This window comes from Anguilla anguilla, chromosome 19 (assembly GCF_013347855.1).
Source record: "Anguilla anguilla isolate fAngAng1 chromosome 19, fAngAng1.pri, whole genome shotgun sequence".
Lineage (NCBI taxonomy): Eukaryota > Metazoa > Chordata > Actinopteri > Anguilliformes > Anguillidae > Anguilla > Anguilla anguilla.
In genome coordinates, this window is record NC_049219.1 from 2,177,230 (window position 1) to 2,200,053 (window position 22,824).

The window sequence follows — 22,824 nt, forward strand, 5'->3', positions numbered from 1 at the left end:
ATAAGGTTCTGAGCTACACAAATTGGGAACTCAATCCCCTCGTTTACTATAGCTGGTGGTACCATTTCTGCCATTGTCTCGTCTACAGGGATAAGAATGTCTCGACATTTGCTTATGTTCATCCACCGCGTTCCACTCGCGGTACGCACATAGCCATCAGTCATTGTGTCGCTGTTCAGTATTGGCACCGCTGGTTTGCGTTTCCCATCTATTTCAAGCGGCTCGGGTTTTAGGTGCTTTGGTCCTTTTGCCATGTAGTACAGCAGACATTCCAAGTGGTATATTTGAGTTTCTGTTCCTTTGCATTCCCTTTGTGTAAATGGTAGTGGTTTCACGTGGGGTGTTCTTTTTGTACCGCGGTTGTAGCATGTGATGCATGTTTCCTCAGTTACTTCCCTTGCAGAATATTCCATCCATTGGTAAAACATGTTGGACTGTCTTAATGGTGTGTGGTGTGTTTCCATCATTAATGGTAGGTCTGCCTGTATGTCATTTAGCCCTTTTCCCTTTGCGGTTTTACTGATGTCTTGTTTGATGGATGTAGCGGCTATTACCGGGCATATTAACAACAGCCACAGGGGCCTTATTACTACTGCTCTCCACGCCCTCTTCCCTTGCTTTTGCCTTTCTCTACGCTTCACCACCCCCTGAGGGTTCCCTGCTCTCTGAAGGTGCACCTTCCTCATCCTGCCTTTCCTCAGAGGGTCCTTGTCCTGCTTCCCCATCTACTTCCTCCTCTATTCCCCGTAAGTCCCCCCTTACCTCGTCTAATGTGCGCTCTGGCCCTTGTGCCCTACAGCAATGGTTAAGGTGGAACCACACAGTTTTACCTTCAACCTTAAGTGCAGTAGGAGTTGCCAAGACAACTTTGAATGGTCCTTCACGCCTAGGTTCACTCCACTTTCTTTTGAATGTTTTGATATACACCCAGTCTCCTGGGCGTATCTTTCTCAGATCCTTGGCGATGTCGCTCGTTCTTTCTTCGGTGGCACCTTTTACCTGTTGGAAAATGGTCTTGTGTATTACAGTTAGATGCTGTACATAGCTTGACAATTCTTTCTCAAGCTGTTCCAGTGCCGGCCCATTGTATGGGCCACGAAGGTACGGCACTGGCATGGGTCTTCCTGTTAGCATTTCATGCGGGGTTAGATGCGTGCTTCTGTTAGTCTGCATTCTCATGCTCATTAGTGCCAGTGGTAGTGCGTCCACCCAGTTGATTGTGCTATCTGCACATATCTTGGCGATTTTTGCTTTTAGGCTGCCGTTTGCTCTTTCCACCATTCCTTGCGACTGCGGGTGATATACACACCCAAATCTTTGTCTGACTCCCAACATTTTCATTATGACTTTTATCATTTCAGCTACAAAATGTGGTCCATTGTCTGAGCTAATCTTATCTGGGATCCCAAATCTAGGAAACACTTCCTTGCACAGAAATTTTGCTACTGATTTAGCATCTGGGCTACTTGTGGGTGCTGCTTCTACCCATCTACTGAATCTATCCACCACCACTAGCAAGTACCTTTTATTTTGGACCCGTTCAATCATGTCCACGTAATCTATCATTAAGTGTCTGAATGGTCCATCAGGTGGTGGGATATGCCCTATTGGCACTGAAAATGCTTTCCTGTTATTGTATGTCGCGCAAACTTCGCAATCATTGAGTGCCTGGTCTACCATTGTTGCCAAATAAGGTGACCACCAGGCATTCTGAATACGTTTGACCACTTCCCCCCTTGCGCAATGGTCTTGACCATGCGCATCTTTGATCAATGTTCGGACCACGGATATAGGAGCTACAAAATGTCCTGCTGGCCCTCGCCACAGCCCTCTGTGTGGGCCGTCCTTTGTTTTCACTGCCCCCCTTTTTACCCATGTAGTTATTTCATATACACTCGCTTTGTCTTGCGCCTCAATGAGGGAGAGCACGTTCCCTGTAGGGGCCGGGTCTTCTGCTATCAGTGCTCCCATGGGGGTAGGCCCCACTGCTGCACGGCGTGCTACCTCGTCTGCCAGATTGTTTCCCTGTGCTATTAGAGTGTTTGTTTTCTGATGCGCTGGGCATTTTATGATGGCTAACGCTGCAGGAAGCTTCATGGCTTCCAGCAGATTGGAGATTGCTTCTCCGTGCCCCCATAGATCAATAACTGTGTACCATCGTGTGTCGGGTGGTATGTTGGACAACAGCGTGTGTGGGTCTGGAACTACAGGTACTTCCGCGTCCACTATGGCATTAATGGCCTTTAAATCATGTTTACATATTTGTGACCTTCTCAGACACCTGTAGCAAGCTTCTTATCTCCCTTTTGTACCCAAAAATTGTTGCAGTTGAAACTTGGCGGGACGCCCAGAACTTTATATATCTGACTCCCTTAGCTCATCCACATATCTTCCTCCTCGAAGATTTCTCATTCCCAGTATCTTTCAATTTTGCACAATTAACTCCTCTGAAGTGCGCTCAACTTTTACGGATGTTTATACTTAATTTAGTCATTTCACCTGACCACGTGGACTACAGAAGATTTTTTTTTTTTTTTTTTTTTTCTGACAAAATATCAAGGATTGCGTGAGGCACGACAAGGTCCACATCTAGTGTTCCTATCAGTGGCAGCGCTTGCCTTACAGCATCCGTAGCCCCGTCTACTACCTGTAAGCATCCAGCCTGGATGAAAAATAGGCAACCAGCCGCTGCCGGTCCCCGTGCTTCTGTGTGAGCACCACAGACATATGCCCCCCCCAAACCATGAGTGAACAAAGTGAACGGCCACACAGTTTTTGCTTCAAAGTGGCGAATGCCACCTCACCGTTCGACATCCACTCAATTGCATCATGGGGCCCTCCTGCCCCTTGCAATAAATCATTCAGTGGTTATACAATTTTAAAGTAATTTGAAATATGCAACCAACAAAAGTTAAATAATCTCATAATTCTATGTACCCCCAAATGGTGTTTGGGCGATTGCACATGCTTATTGCCTCAGTGTAGTCAGCAGCCAGTTTTTTATTCCCCTGTGAAATTAAATATCCCAAATATACAACTTCCTCTGTGCAATTTGTGCTTTGTGAGGATTACACTTTACCCCTCTGTGGCCAAATGCTGCAGGAGTATCCCCAGGTCCTGCATGTGAGTCTCCTTGTCAGGAGATGAGATAAGCAAATCATCAACATATTGGATCCCCTCAGATTCTAGCCCTGGGCATCGAGCCAACACATCAGCCACTGCTCGATTAAACAACATGTGTAAGTTATGGAATCCTTGTCTTAGTTCTGTATTATTTTCACCCACAGTGAAGGTAAACCAAAACTGGCTGTTCAGGTGCACTGGAACAGAGAAAAAAAAAAAATTGGACACATCCAAAACCAAACAATTCAGCACTGCCTTCTCCTGACACTGCTGCATGACCTGCTGTATTGCAGCCTCATAGCTCATCACAATATGCATTACAGCATATTTCTCTTTTAACATACTGTGCAATGTTTAAACTGCATTAGTGTGGGCACAACATGAACTAATCTGTAGATTGGTTGATCACTGCACAGTCACCCTACACTACTCTCTACATGTATAATTTGAGATTCAGTTTCAATCAGGCTAAAACAGTTTACAGACGCAGGCGCGCGTGTTCGAACACTTCTAGCATCAGCCACACCCATACAGTCCACACCACTCATATTTACACAATGCTGTTCTCTAAGACACTGACACTCGTCCCACAATGTACAAAAGTTATTTTGTTTCCATAAAATGCAAATATATTAAGATGCTGATTAATTTTTGACAGCAGTTCATAAACATAATCTATTTTAGAATCTCAATTATTGTAGACATATTTTCTTCATTTAAAGAGAAACATATGATGGCGCCTTATTTTTATTCGGGAACCACTGCTTACACCACTGTAAACAGAACTATTTAATGTTGTTCATCTAATTTCAACAGTTATTACTCTTTCTTAACTGTCCCTGTAATTTATATTTAGCTTTTCTATTGTATCTAAGGTGTTTATTTTCTATCTGTGCGCCCCACAAATGCTTTGCAATACCAAAACGCCTCTCTTTAGTAATAAAATTACTCGCTATTTACTGGCTAAAATATTCTTATTTTTGGTTCTCATAAATGTCTGGTTTCAACTGTTCCAGCAGGCTATATGAATCGAATTGGGCGCTGTCTGGCGCAACGGCCAAATCCTTTACACATAATACACTGATCATTTTGTATTTTCAACTGTGTTGTTGCGTTTGCGGCGGCAACTCTGTGTCAACATACGCGGCTGCTACTTCTACCCCGTCAGCCTTTTTCTCTACGACTAACTTTAGGTGTTTTCTTACACCTAACATTACACGTTGCCTTTTATCCAACTCTCGCTGCTGGTCATGCATTATTTTCTCTAAACTTGCCATTTACCTCTTCAAACATGTTGCTCGCACCCACATCTCATCTCCATTTTTAACTTCCTCATTTACACTCTGTTGTAGCCTTTCGGCATCACGTTGCCACGCATCTCTCCTGGTGTCACTCAGCTTTGCTTCCTCATAGAATTATTTTGCTCGACCGAAAAGTAGCCTGACATTCCAGTCCTAATGATAAAACCACAAGCTTTGAATACCCGCGGCTTTTGCTTTTCAGTCACTCTTCTCACGGGGAAGGCCCTGTCCTTTTCAGTTAAACATTCACTGACACTATTAGCTATGAACTCCTTCACTTCTTTCAATTCTTTCAGTTACTATGATTATAGTTCTATAATATAAAACAATACTTATCACACAATTAAAATATTTATGTCTCTAAAATATAAAACAATATTTATTCTGGGCCCACAAGACTAAAAACGTCACACTTTGTGTGTCCTAAACCCATGTGTTTCTATGTCCCCATATGACAGTTATTGATGCAAATTACAACAACCTTTTGAGTTGATTTTCTTCACAATGTATGCTGTGTCCACTAACACAATCCTGTGTAAGTTTGCACTGCGTATTGCGTTCCACTGTTCTTTGTCTACAGTAAACACACAAAGTCTGTTCAATCTACGCGTCTCATATGCCCACTTTTCAGTTAAAATCCCCTCATTGCTGCAGTCAGAATCATCACTAAAATTTAAACACACAAAATGTTTTTCGAAAATTGCTCTGTTTGCTCTTTCGGATAATGAGTGAATCAGCATGATCAACACTTCAGCTAGTAATCTTAGATAGGATCAATTCTGATCCTTTGTGGCCACAACACTTTATTTAAATTTTTCAGGATTACTATATATATATATATATTGCGCCTCTTACACACTGTCAGACCAGTCTTGACTGTATCGGGGTTGATCGTACGCTTCAAAAATTTTGTAGCCTAGATAACAAAGCAATCATAAAGATTTCATACATTTCCCGCCGCTTTTTCAAAACATGAATATGTGTATATATATGAATTATATATATATATATATATATATATATGTGTGTGTGTGTGTGTGATTATAAAAGCAAAGCAATTGGCAGAACAATGGCGAGAGTGATAAGGCCCAGCAGGCACAGGCCGATCTCAAGGCCGCACCCCAATTTCCACAAAGGATTGTGCATTTTTGTTATGCTAGCGTGGTTAAATAATATTATTTATGTTCTAGCACATATACTCATATACGTGAAGCCTTCAGTAATATGGCCTACTTCCCCTTGTAAGGAACAGCCGTTGTGTTCCTGAACTTTAAACCTTCACACCAATACCTTTATTACACATTCCTTTTTTTCCAGTGCTGTTGAACTGGTGGGGCCCCTGTTCATATTAACACCCTGTGCAAATTAAATTGTTAGGTCACCTTTGCGCACAAGACAATACACAAGACAACACGTAAGACTGACAAAGCGCTTAAGACTCACAAAACTCACTTCTCATTCACACCAGCGCCGGCGCATTCACACATTTCTGGCCAGGGTCACCGTCCCGTAGGCTTTTCAGTGACCTACTTTAATTGCTGGTCCTCAGCAATTTTTTTTTTTTTTTTTTTTGCTCTAACACCTGCTAGTAACAGTAATTGCTGGTCCTCAGCAATTTTTCTGCTCTAACACCTGCCAGCAACAGTTTCCCCTTTCAATTGCTGGTCCTCAGCAACTTTTCTGCTCTAACACCTGCTAGTAACAGTAATTGCTGGTCCTCAGCAATTTTTCTGCTCTAACACCTGCCAGTAACAGTTTCCCCTTTCAATTGCTGGTCCTCAGCAACTTTTCTGCTCTAACACCTGCTAGTAACAGCAATTGCTGGTCCTCAGCAATTTTTCTGCTCTAACACCTGCCAGTAACAGTTTCCTCTTTCAATTGCTGGTCCTCAGCAACTTTTCTGCTCTAACACCTGCTAGTAACAGTAATTGCTGGTCCTCAGCAATTTTTCTGCTCTAACACCTGCCAGTAACAGTTTCCTCTTTCAATTGCTGGTCCTCAGCAACTTTTCTGCTCTAACACCTGCCAGTAACAGTAATTGCTGGTCCTCAGCAATTTTTCTGCTCTAACACCTGCCAGTAACAGTTTCCCCTTTCAACTGCTGGTCCTCAGCAACTTTTCTGCTCTAACACCTGCTAGTAACAGTAATTGCTGGTCCTCAGCAATTTTTCTGCTCTAACACCTGCCAGTAACAGTTTCCCCTTTCAATTGCTGGTCCTCAGCAACTTTTCTGCTCTAACACCTGCTAGTAACAGCAATTGCTGGTCCTCAGCAATTTTTCTGCTCTAACACCTGCCAGTAACAGTTTCCCCTTTCAATTGCTGGTCCTCAGCAACTTTTCTGCTCTAACACCTGCTAGTAACAGTGATTGCTGGTCCTCAGCAATTTTTCTGCTCTAACACCTGCCAGTAACAGTTTCCCCTTTCAATTGCTGGTCCTCAGCAACTTTTCTGCTCTAACACCTGCTAGTAACAGTAATTGCTGGTCCTCAGCAATTTTTCTGCTCCAACACCTGCCAGTAACAGTTTCCTCTTTCAATTGCTGGTCCTCAGCAACTTTCTGCTCTAACACCTGCTAGTAACAGTAATTGCTGGTCCTCAGCAATTTTTCTGCTCTAACACCTGCTAGTAACAGTTTCCTACTTTCAATTGCTGGTCCTCAGCAACTTTTCTGCTCTAACACCTGCTAGTAACAGTTTCCTACTTCTCAGCAACCCCTTCTAAGTTATGATCCGTCGGGCCCCCAGCTAAGCCGCGACACGCCCCAGGCCAGCGAACCAGACCAGACACATGAGCACCCGCAGGCCCAACGCAGCCCCGAACAGACAGCCGAGTGAACGAACACCAGGCGCGCAGACAAGCCACCGGCTGGGCGAAAACACACCGGACCAGCAGGGGCCCCGGCTGCAGTTAATGCAACAGCCGCCGATTGGGCGAAAACACACTGGGCCGGCAAATGGGCGACGACTGGAGCTGAATAGGCTTCAGACAGTCACACAACCCACCGTTTAGTCGGTCCAGCGGCTATATCGCACAACACGGCAGACTGCGCCACAGACAGCCGAACATCCCACTGCCTTAAGGCACGGTGGCTATATCGCCCAAGACAACTGACTGAATGCGCCCCCTTTGTGAACGGACAAACCGCCGAATGAGCGAGGGCCCCGCAGGTCCACGAGCACACACACGAACGGCCCAGGCGCCAACCCAGAACGGCCCCCGCAAATCTGGGCTCCCCTTGTGTGCTATCAGCTTCACCTGTTCTTAACCTTCCCCTGCCACACTTCTTTAATACTGACAGAACACACAACACTTTCTGAGCTGCTTTAACGTCAGATGTGTCAAACCTCCCAAAAACACAGCACAGACAATGAGCCAACACACTATCAGGATCTTTAACACACACTCCGGCATATCACACATTTACACTTCACTCTTTTCATTCATGCACATAACAGTTATTTCAAACACGCAGCATTAATCACAAACCCGTACCATTCGTCACATAACATTTAACACACATAACATTTATCACAAACATATATCTTTTCATTCATGCACATAACAGTTATTTCAAACACGCAGCACTTATCACAAACCCGTACCATTCGTCACATAACATTTAACACACATAACATTTATCACAAACATATATCTTTTCATTCATGCACATAACAGTTATTTCAAACACGCAGCACTTATCACAAACCCGTACCATTCATCACATAACATTTAACACACATATAATATTTATCACAAACATATAATCACATCAGACTCTTTTTCTCTTACCATAGCTTTTTACTGTAGTTTTTAGATTCTTTGGAGGAGAGGCCTCGCATTTGCTTAGGCCTGGGCAGAAGCACACTGCTCTTAGATTCAACCAGTACATGCAGATTTTATAAACAGGCTCTGCTTACCTTATTGTTTTGTGGCCACTGTTGAACCCAAGAGTCAGCGGTTCTGTCCAGGCGTTCAGCTTCCTCGAGCCTCTCCTGGCTGGCTCGCCAATTCAATGTGGGAGGGAGAAAGCGGGCCCCGGCCTGGGCCAGAAACGCCGAGGTCGCTCTCCTCCACACTGTTGAATGCTTCTTCAAAAGATGCACACTTCTCAGAGTCTGATGCAACTGGGTTTATTGTTAGTAAATCAAAGATTACATAAAATAACCCGGGCTGATCTGCGCAGTTCAGTACAATTATCAATCACTCATAAGTAAAGACAATACATCAGATCATTCTCCAAGCATTCCCAAAACACACACCATGTGCGCGCACACACACCCACTCTGACTCCCCTCGGGCCAACTGCCTCTTATATCCATTTTCTAACTCCTCCTGTTGTGTAGCTTAAATCTAGTACTTCCCATTTAATTTTGTTAATTACGTAATGTTATTGACATCATTATTTTTATCTGACACCCAATTCTCAGACACCATTGTTTATCAGCCCCTCCCTAGTGCTCGTCTCCCGCCTGTCTCACCCTCCCCCTTCTATCATAAGTCACATATTCTGATAACACATTTTCCAAAAAAGGCAGAAGCTTCCGTTAGTTTCACAAAGGCGCCTTTATACAGCTTAGTCAGCAGGGCAGAAATTATGTGTGTATTACGTGTTTGTTCTTATTGTATCTATTTAGTATGAAGCGTTCCCCTGCTGCCGGTTCCCCATACAATAGGCTTGTGTTTTTTGAGTACATTTGTATTTATTTCCCACATTTTGGTTGCCTAGGTCGACCTTGGTCCACCTGTATCTTTCTTCCTTTGCTAGCCGGATGATACGTTAGGGGGGAGACAGCTGGTGCTCATTGATACACTCCTTTCCCATATACACTGGGCCTGTGCTCTCTAACTACATATCTTTCCTCATACAATGGGCTTGTGTTTTTTAGTACATCTAAATTTATTTCCCACACAATGTGCTACAAAATCCAGCATTCTAAAGCAGTTTAAACAGCAACATTATTCTTCCGCTTTTGAATTGTTACATCCCCTCCTCTTTTCAATGTCCAATTTCACAATTGAAGGCAACCTTGAATCACATTTCTAGTTACTGTCGCTAGCTTTATTTACGGTTGCCAGTCATCGCGCAAATCAGAATCGTCCCTTATTTAGACAGTAGAATAGACGTTCCGCATTTAACTCATGGCTACGGGACGCATTTTCATCCATATGTATGTTTGTGAACGATTGCGTTTACAGTAACCGCTGTTTTGAATACAATTCAATAGTTAGCTAGCTAGCTAGCCGGGATAACAAGCATGCCGTGAGACCATTCTGACCTAAAACCAAGAAATTTAATATTGGCTCGGTGACAAGTGACGGCGAACTTGTCATAAAGTTAGCTGGCATTGAAAACCCGTTTCAGAGGGTCTTAGAAAAACGACCACACCATTTAAAAAGTAAGACAGTGCTAGGGAGATGAATTTGATTGACTTACGGTTTCATGCAGTTTTATTAAATAATGTAATGACAAAAATGACCAAAATTGGTGCTATACTGTATGGTATAAAACGAGAAGGAACTAGGCTATTTTTTCTTGATAGAATCATTGTTTTCATAGAATTAACGACCAGAGGTTTTTGCTTAACAACGGTGCAAATGGAACTACCGACCAGAGTTTTGCTTGACAACGGTAAAATAATATGCCCAAACGCCCGCGGAAGAATATTTCACTTTCAGCTGATTAAATCAATAAAAAATCAATAAATATAAAAGTAACCATGTATAGTCATTGTTGGTAACCCGTTGTGTAAGTGGAATAAACCCACCCGGGCTGTCCCGGTATTGGAAAATAATGTAGCCTACTTCGAGGCTGGTTAAACGACCTACATTATTTCCAATAACGGGACTGCCCGTCGTGGTTTATTCCTCATATTACAACACAAAGGATGAGTATAAAAAAGGGGCCAGGTGAACGAGAGGGAAAGACACATCTAATCACTGCGGGCTCTGGATGGGAATGAACCTCGTGGTGTCACTAGAATTAGCATTTTTGATCATGGTGAACGTGCTTCGCCCTTATTTTTTAATGGTACGCAATGGCTGACAGAGCCAGAGAACTTGTCCAAACACTTTTAGACAGTGAGACATTTATTGAAACACTTGCAAACGCATGTGGTAGACCTGACACTACAAAAAAACTTTCATATTTTTCAATTGGCGTCTATTGGATTACATGGAAAGTTTGAAGCGGGATTATTAAAAAATGCTACAGTAAAATTTCACAGAAATGGGGTAGGATGTAGACCAGGACCCCTTCAGCGAGGAACAAGTGCGCAAATTTTCTGAACTTTTAATTTTGGAGAGATATTTCAATACAAAAATGCACTTTTTTAAATTGACCTCTATTGGATTACATGGAAAGTTTGAAGTAGGATTATTAAAAAATGCTACAGTAAAATTTCACAGACATGGGGTAGAATGTAGACCAGGACCCCTTCTGCCAGGAACAAGTGTCAGAATTTTGTGAACTTTTACAATTGGGGAGAAATTCTTATCCAAACTTTCATATTGTTCAATTTGTGTCTATTGGATTACATGAAAAGTTTGAGGTGGGATTATTAAAAAATGCAATAGTAAAATTTCACAGAAATTGGGTAGGATGTAGACCACTTCAGGAGCCCTTCTGTCGTAATTAAATGTCACATTTTCAGACTTTTAAATTTTGATGAGAAATGACAATCTAATATGTCAAATTTTCAATAGGATTTAATTCATATATTTGTTTATATAGAGAGTTTGGAGTTTTATTTGAATATGGTGCAGTGATTTTTCATCCACAACATTTCAGATGTGCATTATTTCCTGTTCTCTCATACACACCTGATGCAATGGTGAGAATATTAGATTTTGAGGAGAAAACAATATGCGTGACACTGATCTGTCCATAGTAGTCTTAAAAGACATGTGAAGTGAACGTAACATAATTAAAAATAGTTTTTTAAAAAATTCTCATTACCACCTTTGTTCAGTTTCTCTCTTGATCCGTATGTCTCTTTTAGAAGCAAATTATAACCTTTGCAAATACGTGAGGATGACCCAGAGACTGTAAAAAATAGGGATGACACGAAACCCTCCAATCATATACCGCAACCGATTTAAGGTGGACCGGAAATTTCGAATCGGAAGCCAACTTCAGCGTCGTTCATCCTCAGTGGTTTGGTGGCGTGTTTGGGCATGGCTGACTCGTGGTGGAGCATTTGTATTGTCAGGTCTACCACATGCGTTTGCAAGTGTTTCAAAAAATGTGTCACTGTCTAAAAGTGTTTGGACAAGTTCTCTGGCTCTGTCAGCCATTGCGTACCATTAAAAAATAAGGGCGAAGCACGTTCACCACAAAGCATACAGTAGCTGAAATTAAAAGCGAAGTTCATTCAGAAACAGCACGGCTCACATTAATTAACCCGGGCAAACCCCAGGAAGACCCATAAGAAGCGGACCAAATATGTGCCTGTATTAAAATCGGAGAGCTAGCGACATTTCACTGTCTCACTTATTATATTCACATCATAATTCTTGCAGAATATAATAATATAATTTTCAGTCTCAATCCAATTAAAAATTAATTTAGATTGCACTGATTATGTCTTAATAAAGACCCAATGGGATGCCCAAATATATGCCTGTTCCAAATGATATATATATATATATATCAGAAATGAAGATGATATATATCGGTTTTGATGTATATATATTAAGAAATTATGTATATATATCACAGTTCAATGTATATATATCAAAATGATGTATATATATATCAGACTTCATTAAATATTTCCTGTTTGGCCCCTCATAATATATATATATATATATATATATTAATTAATAAAATGATTTAAGAAGATTAAAATGATTACAAAAGAATATGGATGCCCTAACTAAAAGCAATGCTAAAAAGGTACGTCTTGAGATTCTTTTTGAAAGTGTCCACAGATGCAGAACCCCGCAGTCCCTCTGGCAATCTGTTCCAAAGGCTAGGGCCGCAGAAACTGAATGCCCCCTCACTTCTCTTGGCCCCAATCCTTCGAACAGTCAGAAGGCCTTAGGGATCTACCGGGCACATACCTGAAAAGCATATCTGCTAAGTTTAAAAACCAATAAGAGAATTTTAAAGTCTATTATAAAAGATACAGGGAGCCAGTGTAGGGGTTGTAGTACAGGGGTGATATGATCCCGGTTCTTTAATCTGGTTAAAACTCTGGCAGCAGCATTTTGTATCAGTTGAAGTCTGTTTATTTGATGTTTTGGAAGACCAGTTAACAGAGCATTACAGTAGTCTAGTCGGCTAAAGACAAAGCTATGTATCAACCTCTCTGCGTTTTGCTGCCTTAAGAAAGGTCTCACCGTAGCTATATTTCTGAGATGGAAAAAGGCAGACTTTGTGACCATGCTGATATGAGAATTAAAATTTAGATTAGAGTCTATAATAACACCCAGATTCCTTACCTCTGTTTTTGTCTGTGAAGCCAAAGTTCCCAGCCTTGAATGAACTAAATTTATTTTTGATTTGGGACCGACTAGTAGAACTTCAGTCTTATTCTCATTTAAATTTAGGAAATTACTGTTCATCCAATCATTAATGTCAGTGAGGCAGTTTGGGTCGCTTGGTTCACAGACAAGTAGAGCTGAGTGTCGTCAGCACAGGAATGAAAATTCACCCCGTGCCTGTGAATATTATCTCCGAGAGGCAGCATATACAGAGAGAACAGGAGGGGTCCCAAGATGCTGCCTTGTGGGATGCCACAGTCCATACTAACATGCTCAGAGAAGTGGTCTTCAACTTTACAGTGAACTGTCTCCCGGTAATATATGTATAAAACCAATTTAAAACATTGCCTGAGAGACCAACCCAATTTTCAAGCCTATCAATTAAAATACCATGGTCTGTTGTGTCGAATCAGGGATAAAAGGTGCACTTCAAACATGAGGCTTTGGATCTTGTGTTTTCTGGACCATGTTTTATGTTTAAAAGTATCTGTCCCCGTTCTGGCCTTCCTACAAGAGAAAACATGAGACATATTGCAAGGATCTGATTGTTTCAATGGCTCTGATACAGCACACCTCTTCATGTGTTTATTTCACACAGTGATACAGCACAGCTCTTTATGTGTTTATTTCACAGTGATACAGCACACCTCTTCATGTGTTTATTTCACACTGATACAACACACCTCTTCATGTGTTTATTTCACACAGTGATACAGCACACCTCTTCATGTGTTTATTTCACACTGATACAACACACCTCTTCATGTGTTTATTTCACACAGTGATACAGCACACCTCTTCATGTGTTTATTTCACACTGAGACAGCTCACCTCTTCATGTGTTTATTTCACACTGATACAGCACACCTCTTCATGTGTTTATTTCACACTGAGACAGCACACCTCTTCATGTGTTTATTTCACACTGATACAGCATACCTCTTCATGTGTTTATTTCACACTGATACAGCACACCTCTTCATGTGTTTATTTCTCTCTGATACAGCACAGCTCTTTATGTGTTTATTTCACAGTGATACAGCACACCTCTTCATGTGTTTATTTCACACAGTGATACAGCACACCTCTTCATGTGTTTATTTCACACAGTGATACAGCACACCTCTTCATGTGTTTATTTCACACTGATACAACACACCTCTTCATGTGTTTATTTCACACAGTGATACAGCACACCTCTTCATGTGTTTATTTCACACTGAGACAGCTCACCTCTTCATGTGTTTATTTCACACTGATACAGCACACCTCTTCATGTGTTTATTTCACACTGAGACAGCACATCTCTTCATGTGTTTATTTCACACTGATACAGCACACCTCTTCATGTGTTTATTTCACACTGAGACAGCACACCTCTTCATGTGTTTATTTCACACTGATACAGCATACCTCTTCATGTGTTTATTTCACACTAATACAGCTAACCAGCAGCCCTGTGAAGCAGAAGGATCTCACTGACTCACTGGAGAGAGATGAGCAGCACAGTAAGAGTTTTCACTCATTGCTACTGTGTGTCCATTTGAATGCTGAAATGAGCTTAGCAATCAAATATAACAGAGTACATTGTTTTGTAATGTTTTGTTGATTTATAGCAACTACGCTTTCATAATAGTGTTTTACATCTTGCATATCTTGCAACAGTCTTGCATATAGAAAACATCACACACTACATGTGCACAAAGGTGTTCAAATTAAAATATAGCATCCATCAGTGATTATGGGGCAAGCAAATGCACATGAGATTTAATGTCCCTGAAAGAGATTCAAATCTGGTCTGTTTTTCATCCAGGATTAATGAGCACTGAGCATAAAAATTATAAGATGATTAAATTACTACATGACCCATGAAGACCATATTTACCACATCATACTATGAAAAATTAAGATATTGAATGTGATAAAGGAATTGAATCCTTTTTCATTGTTTGGTATGTTTTCATTTTGTGTGTAGAACACACTGTGAGAAGTGTGTAACACCTTAAGAGGTGAAAACTTTCTGCATAAGTATTTTTTGTTTATTTCTGTTATTTTAAACATTGGTTCTCATATTTCCTCTCCTCAGATAAATCCATAGATAGAGCCCAGCAGGCACTGAAAACTGCTCTGAAGAAGAAGTTTGAATGCATATTTGAAGGTTTAGCAAAGCAGGGCAACCCAGCCCTCCTCAATGAGATCTATACAGAGCTCTACATCACAGAGGGGGGAAGTGGGGGGATCAATGATGAACACGAGGTCAGACAGATTGAGACAGCATCCAAGAGAAAAACCACACAGGAGACTGCAATTCCCTGCAATGACATCTTTAAGCCTTTACCTGGACAAGAGAGACCCATCAGAACTGTGCTTACAAAGGGTATCGCTGGCATTGGGAAAACCGTCTCTGTGCAAAAGTTCATTCTGGACTGGGCAGAAGGAAAAGCCAATCAGGACATTGATTTCATCTTCACTCTTCCTTTCCGAGATCTGAATCTGAAAAAGGAGAGAAATTTTAGTCTCATGAAACTTCTGCAGCACTACTTTCCGCAACTGAAAGAGATCAAAAGTTTTAAAGATGAAGTCAAAGTTGTGTTCATCTTTGATGGTCTGGATGAGTGTCGACTTCCTCTAGATTTCCAAAGCAATAAGATCTGCTGTAATATAACAGAGTCATCATCAGTGGATGTGCTGCTGACCAACCTCATTCTGGGGAATCTGCTTCCCTCTGCTCTCCTCTGGATCACCTCCCGACCAGCAGCAGCCAATCAGGTCCCTCCTAAGTGCGTCCACCAGGTGACAGAGGTACGAGGGTTCAATGACCCAGAGAAGGAGGAATACTTTAGGAAGAGAATCAGAGATGAGAAAAAGGCCAGCAGAATTATCTCACACGTAAAGTCATCCAGGAGTCTGCACATCATGTGTCACATACCAGTCTTCTGCTGGATTTCTACCACTGTACTGGAGACACTGTTTGGTAAAGTAGGCAATAGAAAAATGCCCAAAACTTTGACTGAAATGTACACACACTTTCTGCTCATTCAGACTAATGTGAAGAATGAAAAGTATCATGGCACCGATGTGACAAACCCAGAAATCTCAGAGTCAGATACAGAAATCCTCCTTAAACTGGGGCAGCTGGCTTTTCTACAGCTGGAAAGGGGCAATCTGATATTCTATGAAGAGGACCTGAGAGAGAGTGGCATTGGTGTCAGTGAAGCTTCAGTGTACTCTGGGGTGTGCACAGAAATCTTTAAAGAGGAGTGTGGGTTGGATCAGGAGAAGGTCTACTGCTTTGTGCATCTGAGCATTCAGGAGTATCTGGCTGCCTTGTTTGTGTTTCATTCATGTGTAAATGCGAACAGAAATGTACTCAGAGCAGTAGAGTCAACACCTTGGAGATACAGTGTGCAGCTGTCTGAGTTACACAGAAATGCAGTGGATCAGGCCTTAGCGAGTAAGAATGGACACCTGGACCTTTTCCTCAGATTCCTTCTAGGCCTCTCTCTGGACTCCATTCAGACTCTCTTAGGAACACTTCTGATGCAGACAGGAAGCAGATCATCTGTACCAGATCCACAGACACAGACAGGAAGGAGATCAGAGAGAATTGAGGAAACAGTATTGTACATAAAGGAGAGGATCAAAAAAGAATCTTCAGCAGAAAGGATCATAAATCTGTTCCACTGTCTCAATGAACTGAATGACAACTCTCTAGTGGAGGAAATCAAGAAGTTCCAGAGATCAGGAAAACTCTCTAATGAAAAGCTGGAACCACACCAATGTTCAGCCCTGGCCTTTGTGTTACTGATGTCAGAGGAGATCCTAGATGAATTTGACTTGAAGACCTACAACACATCAGCAGCAGGTTATCAGAGACTGCTACCAGTACTCAGGAACTGCAGGAAGGCCATGTGAGTATTATGTAATTATTAAAGTAGATAATGACAGCATGTTTTTATAAACACTTCATAGTTAAAGTGAAAATAGAATACAAAAAACATTGTCAGGGGGTTCAAATGGTAGATTAGTAAGCAGAGCAGAAGAAATAGAGGTGCCCACGTGCGATAAGGAAAACCCCGGCAGAATAAGGCTATGGCAGCATAGCTAAGGGAAACAGAGGCAGGGGCCAACGTAGCCATGAGGGTAGGCTTGAGACAGTCATCACCAGACCATGACCAGTTCAGCTTAACACAGCACTACCAATGATGATCCAGTGACAGCACTAACCGCTCACTCCACCAGAGACTCTATAGCTATGCCTGCCACCCACTCCAGCCCCTCAAATATAAGAGAGACTAAAAATATGCGTTGTTGCCGTTCTCGTTGTTAGTGTTAATCAGTTTAACCATCAGGGTCCAAGTTGAACTATGCGGTTGTTCCCTGTACTTGGACCGGTACTTCTCTCTAGGGGTTTCGTCATACTTGTTCCTGGTTATGGTTATACACTTTGTTGTACGTCGCTCTGGATAAGAGCGTCTGCCAAATGCCTGTAATGTAATGTAATGTAATATATGTTTTGAGCCTAGCTTTAAATAAGGTGATAGTGTCTGCGCCCCGAACATGGGCAGGCAACTTGTTCTACAGGAGGGGAGCATGATAGGAGAAGGCTCTACCACCTATGGTACTTTTAGATATTCTAGGAATAACAAGGAGGCCTGCACCTTGCGAACAGGGCGTTTGTGAGGGAATATAAGGAAGAAGTAAATCATTTAAGTACAAAGGGGCAAGCCCACGTAAGGCTTTAAAGGTAAGAAGTTGTATCTTATAGTCTATTCGGAATTTAACTGGCAACCAGTGAAGCGATGCTAACACTGGGCTGATGTGCTCGAATCTCCTTGTTCTAGTGAGAATACGAGCTGCTGCATTTTGAATTAGCTGGAGCCCTTCAGAGAGGAATTTGCACATCCAGACAAAAGAGCATTGCAGTAATCTAATCTGGAAGTAGCAAAAGCATGAACTAGCTTTTCTGCATCATGTAAGGACAGTATTTTCCGAATTTTTGAGATGTTTCTCAAGTGATAAAAAGCAACCCTGAACCAAGAGGGTGCCTGTCCCAGGGGGCCTACAAGAATTTCAAGTCTATCCAGAAGGATGAGGTGATCAACTGTGTCAAATACCACACTTAAGTCTAAAAGCACAGGTACAGAGATGCAGCCATGGTCGGAAGCGAGGAGTAGGTCATTGAGTACTTTGACCAGGGCTGTTTCAGTGCTGTGAGAGGGTCTAAAACCAGACTGGAAAAACTTCCAATATATGATTGGAGTGCAAAAATGAACCAAGTTGTTTTGAAATGGCCTTTTCTAGTATTTTAGAAAGAAAGGGAGGTTTGAGATAAGCCTGTAGTTAGACAGGTCATTCACATCCAAGTTTGGCTTCTTAAGAAGGGGTTTGATGGCTGCAAGTTTAAGAGTCTGTGGTATGTGTCCAGATGCTAAAGACACATTGACAATATGTAACATTGGTGTTCCAATCACTGGTAATAGCTCCTTGAAAAGCTTCGTAGGGATAGGGTCTAGAAGACAAGTAGAAGATTTTGAGGAATTAACTATGGCATTAAACTCCATGAGATCTATTGGAGCAAAAGAGTTCAGATAGGCCGCCCGTCTTTCTGAAGATTCTTCTGAAGATTCTGCATCCATGCGTTGAGCGGATGGAAGGGCAGACCTTATATGAGGGGTGGTAGGAGAACTTTGAATCTTGACCCTGATTTTTATAATTTTGTCATCAAAGAAATTCATGAAGTCATTGCTACTAAATGATATTGAGGCACATGGATCAAATTGATTCTTGGTCAGCCTGGCAACGGTGTTAAACAGGTGCTTAGGATTGTTTCTATTTTCATCTATTAAAGTAGGGAAGTATGAGGAATGTGCTGTGGAGAGGGCATGTGTATAAGTTAGTAGACTGTCTTTCCAGTCTTGGAGGAATACCTGCAATTTAGTAGAACGCCATTTGCGCTCAAGTTGGCGTGAAGCTTGTTGGAGAGCACAAGTATGGTCATTGTACCAGGGTGCTAATTTCTTATAGCGGACTTTCCTCTTCTTAAGAGGTGCGATAGTATCCAGGGTTCTGGAAAGTATGTAATTTATGTTGTCTGTCAACTGATCAATTGAGCTAATGCTTGCATTTTTGTATGTGTTTGGGTGGGAGCCAAGAAAATCCCCACAGTGCACAAATGAGCCTGGGAGCTCATTAATAAAAGCATTTGCAGTCCTGGAGGAAAGCTTACAGCTAAGGTAGAATGAAGGATCTGGTGACACATGACAGACTTGTGAAAGTTGGAAAGTAATTAAATAATGGTCTGAGAGCTCAGGGTTTTTAGGCATAACTGCTATATTTGCTATTTCTGTATCATAAGACCAGATCAAGAGTATGGTTATGAGAATTTGTGGACTGGTGTATATGTTGATTCAAGCCAATAGATTCAGTGATAGACAAGAGTACTGATCTGAGAGGATCGCCTTCACTATCCATGTGAATATTGAAGTCCCCTACAATTACTACTTTATCTGAATTAACAACCAGGCTGGAAAGGAAATCAGCAAACTCAAGAAAAAAGTCTCTGTATGGCCCTGGTGGCCTGTATACAATTGCAAGGATACTGACAGCTTTTTTGTCTGGATGTGCAAAACTGAGAACAAGCACTTAAAAAAAAGTTACATTTGAAGCCAGATTTCAAAGTAGCAAAAAGATTAGAATGATATACAGGAGCAACACCACCGCCACGACCCGTCAGACGGGGAATGTGAGTATAGCTGCCGCCAGGAGGGGTGGATTCATTTAAGGCAATATACAGTTTTAAGCCAAGTTTCAGTTACACATAAGATTTCAACTTGGTGATCAGTAATTAATTCATTTACAAGAGTTGCCTTAGGGGCTAGTGATCTGATATTAATTAATCCAATTTTTAGCTGAGTTTGGTCAGCCGCATTATTAGTAGAATAACAAGGTCTGATTTTTTGCAGATTAGCCATGCAGACACCCCTATGGTCTTTATTGAACTAACATTTGTCCTTAACTTTGACTTGGACCAGTAAACACAAGTGTTACACTTATTCTTATCTAACTCAGTTTGGTGAAGTAGTTCGAACTATGTTTGTGTAGAAAAAAGAATCCCTCCTTTTAAATGTCAGTCAGTTAAGGACGAATGTTGATTGAATCAAATCCATGTTTTTCAAAAGGGGGGAAGAATCCCCCTTTTATCCCTAGTCCATGCATAGATAATTTGTGAGTGGGAGATGACCAGAGAGAGCCTGCTCAGTCTGTACCCCTCTTACATTGTTCATGAAGATGAGATATTTTTTTAACATTATGATTAATGTAATGCTGGGTTTGGTTTGGGAGAGGCAAGTGTGGTTATGAATGAAATGTTTGTGTTACTGTATTGTGAGATTAGGTCAGGCAGTAAATGCACCATGTTAGAAGGCCAGTAGTGCCACCCTGGTCTCTGCTTTATTCTGGTGTATGCTGACCCAGAATCCAATAGTGCCTGTAGACAGAGTGAAAATAGGAAGGTAGAGGAATTGTAGGATATAATGGGTGTCAGGGTGAGGTCTTCTCAGGGGACTGTTAAAGTGCCTGTTTTTGAGGTAATTCTGTGGCTTATCTCAGGCTAAAGTCTGGCCTGTACAAGGTTCTGAAGTTTCCTAAACTCTGGAAAAAGTTAAATGGTGTCTCCTTGGACAGCACCATCAAATGTATCACTATTCCAACAAAAGGAACTCAAAGGGATCATTAACAGTTCCTACATAGCTTTGGTTTCACTACCTGGTTATATGTAACACCAGCAGAACAGACAGACTGCACTACATGGTTATATATAACCTCAGCAAAACAGACAGACTGCACTACAGTACCTGGTTATGTGTGAACAGATCACTTTTTTGCATTCTTGTTTCTAAAGTGAATCTGGCTTTTGTATTGTGCTGGCTGTGTGTTGGCTTGCAATGCTGTGGGTAGTTAGTCACAGTTACCAGAAAAAGTAAAGAAGCAGAGCCTAACTCACTATCCACCCTGAAAGATGTGTGTTATTTCTTGCATCTTTACTTTTGGTTGTATCTGTGCCAAATGTCAGAAGAAAGGGGGCCATTTGGGTAAGAATTTCATCTGTAGAACTGTCAGAGTTTTGTCCAACAGGACGTCTGATTCTCAGGCCTAAAGTGCTGCAGTTGGAGTCATTTTCCTCAGAGCATCAGTAACTTAAATCCTCATTATAACTCTTCATCACTCAATGTGATTACTGTTACATTGCACATATCAGATTTTACAGTATATTGCGCTATTTAAAAATACAATAATATATAAACTCTTCTTTGCAGACTGAACAGCTGTGACCTCACAGAGAAGTCCTGTGAAATTGTGGCCTCTGCTCTCCAGTCATCAAACTCACCCCTGAGAGATCTGGACCTCAGCTACAATAACCTGGGAGATTCAGGAGTGAAGCTGCTCTGTCCTGCTCTGATGAGTCCAGACTGTAAACTGCAGAGACTGGGGTGAGTAGTGCTGTGTACTTCAACAGCAGTTGCCTTTACTTATCTTGCTAGGCAGAGGGTAGAGGGTGCACAGGGTCATTATATAGCGGAACACAAGGAGACTCCTCACTGCTATATAGAGCACAGGGTCATTATATAGCAGGAACACAAGGAGACTCCTCACTGTCCTATATAGAGCAAAGGGTCATTATATAGCAGGAACACAATGAGACTCCTCATTGCTATATAGAACACAGGCTTATTATATAGCAGGAACACAAGGAGACTCCTCACTGCTATATTGAGCACAGGGTTATTATATGTACCTTTTGCCGCTCCAACCGAAACTGGCACCAACCCACCATACTGTCCATAGCCCAGCTCCCAAACACCATCTAAAAGCACCCTCCCCTTGGCCTGGAAGCTAGGCCTCTTATAGGGCCCATGGTTAGGTAATGGGCCACAGGTGATGTGATTGCAATGAACCACAGCTGCAACTATACCCGTCTGTAGGGCCGATGCTGCCCCCTGGTGGACTGCACCCCAATTCCCTTCCTGGCATCACATGTTAAACAGGCAAGAGCTTTGAGGATATGTTGTGGGGCACTCAGAACAACTCCAGTTATTGCATTACTAATGAGATGGGAGAAACACCACTGAGGCATAGATGGATAAAACTTGCTTCGCATAAGTGTATTAAGTTTACATGATCTAGTGTAGATCACCCTGCTAAGCATCCTATTGACTTCACATGGGAAGTGGACGTGCAAGGGCAGAAAGAGGAGAAAAGCGCTTTTTAATTGGGCAAGTATGCAATGGAGAAAGCTACAATTAGAGGGGAAAAGACATGGCTTCTTCAACCTGCTGGTCTGACATCTCCCCTTGGTTTCTTCTGGATCCTGTAATAGACCTAGCTGTGTTAGGAAAGAACAGAACTGACACAAAGGGTCTCTTACAGTAAGTTCAGCTGACGCACAGCTGCAGCAAATGTGGGGTGGATATCTGCAGATCCTCAATATCACTTTTCATCACTCAACACGATTTTCTGTTACATTTCACATATCAGATTTTACAGGATATTGCGCTATTTAAACATACAATAATAAATCAACTCTCTTTTGCAGACTGAACAGCTGTGACCTCACAGAGAAGTCCTGTGAAATTGTGGCCTCTGCTCTCCAGTCATCAAACTCACCCCTGAGAGATCTGGACCTCAGCAACAATAACCTGGGAGATTCAGGAGTGAAGCTGCTCTGTGCTGCACTGATGAGTCCAGACTGTAAACTACAGACACTGGGGTGAGTAGTGCTGTGTACTGTTTGACCTTAACTAAATAGAATTAGTGATTATGGCTCTGCAGTGAAATATAGGGTTGCCAGGTTTGTGGTTCTTGACCATAACGTAAGGTTTCAGTGGAGTTTGTAGTATCAGGTCACAGGTGAT

General features: G+C 41.8%; 1 protein-coding gene across 1 annotated transcript in view; it reads left to right on the top strand.

Annotated features, from left to right (window-relative positions):
• LOC118219203 (NACHT, LRR and PYD domains-containing protein 3-like) overlaps positions 1 to 22,824 on the top strand; it is a gene marked incomplete at its 3' end in the record, with an annotated part of 59,648 nt that overhangs the window by 13,450 nt on the left and 23,374 nt on the right. The window contains exons 8-12 of the mRNA XM_035402197.1: positions 14,355 to 14,418; positions 14,997 to 16,474; positions 16,514 to 16,821; positions 21,229 to 21,402; positions 22,506 to 22,668. Of these exons, the coding sequence (XP_035258088.1) occupies positions 14,355 to 14,418; positions 14,997 to 16,474; positions 16,514 to 16,821; positions 21,229 to 21,402; positions 22,506 to 22,668 (2,187 nt within the window). The remainder of the gene's footprint in view (positions 1 to 14,354; positions 14,419 to 14,996; positions 16,475 to 16,513; positions 16,822 to 21,228; positions 21,403 to 22,505; positions 22,669 to 22,824) is intronic.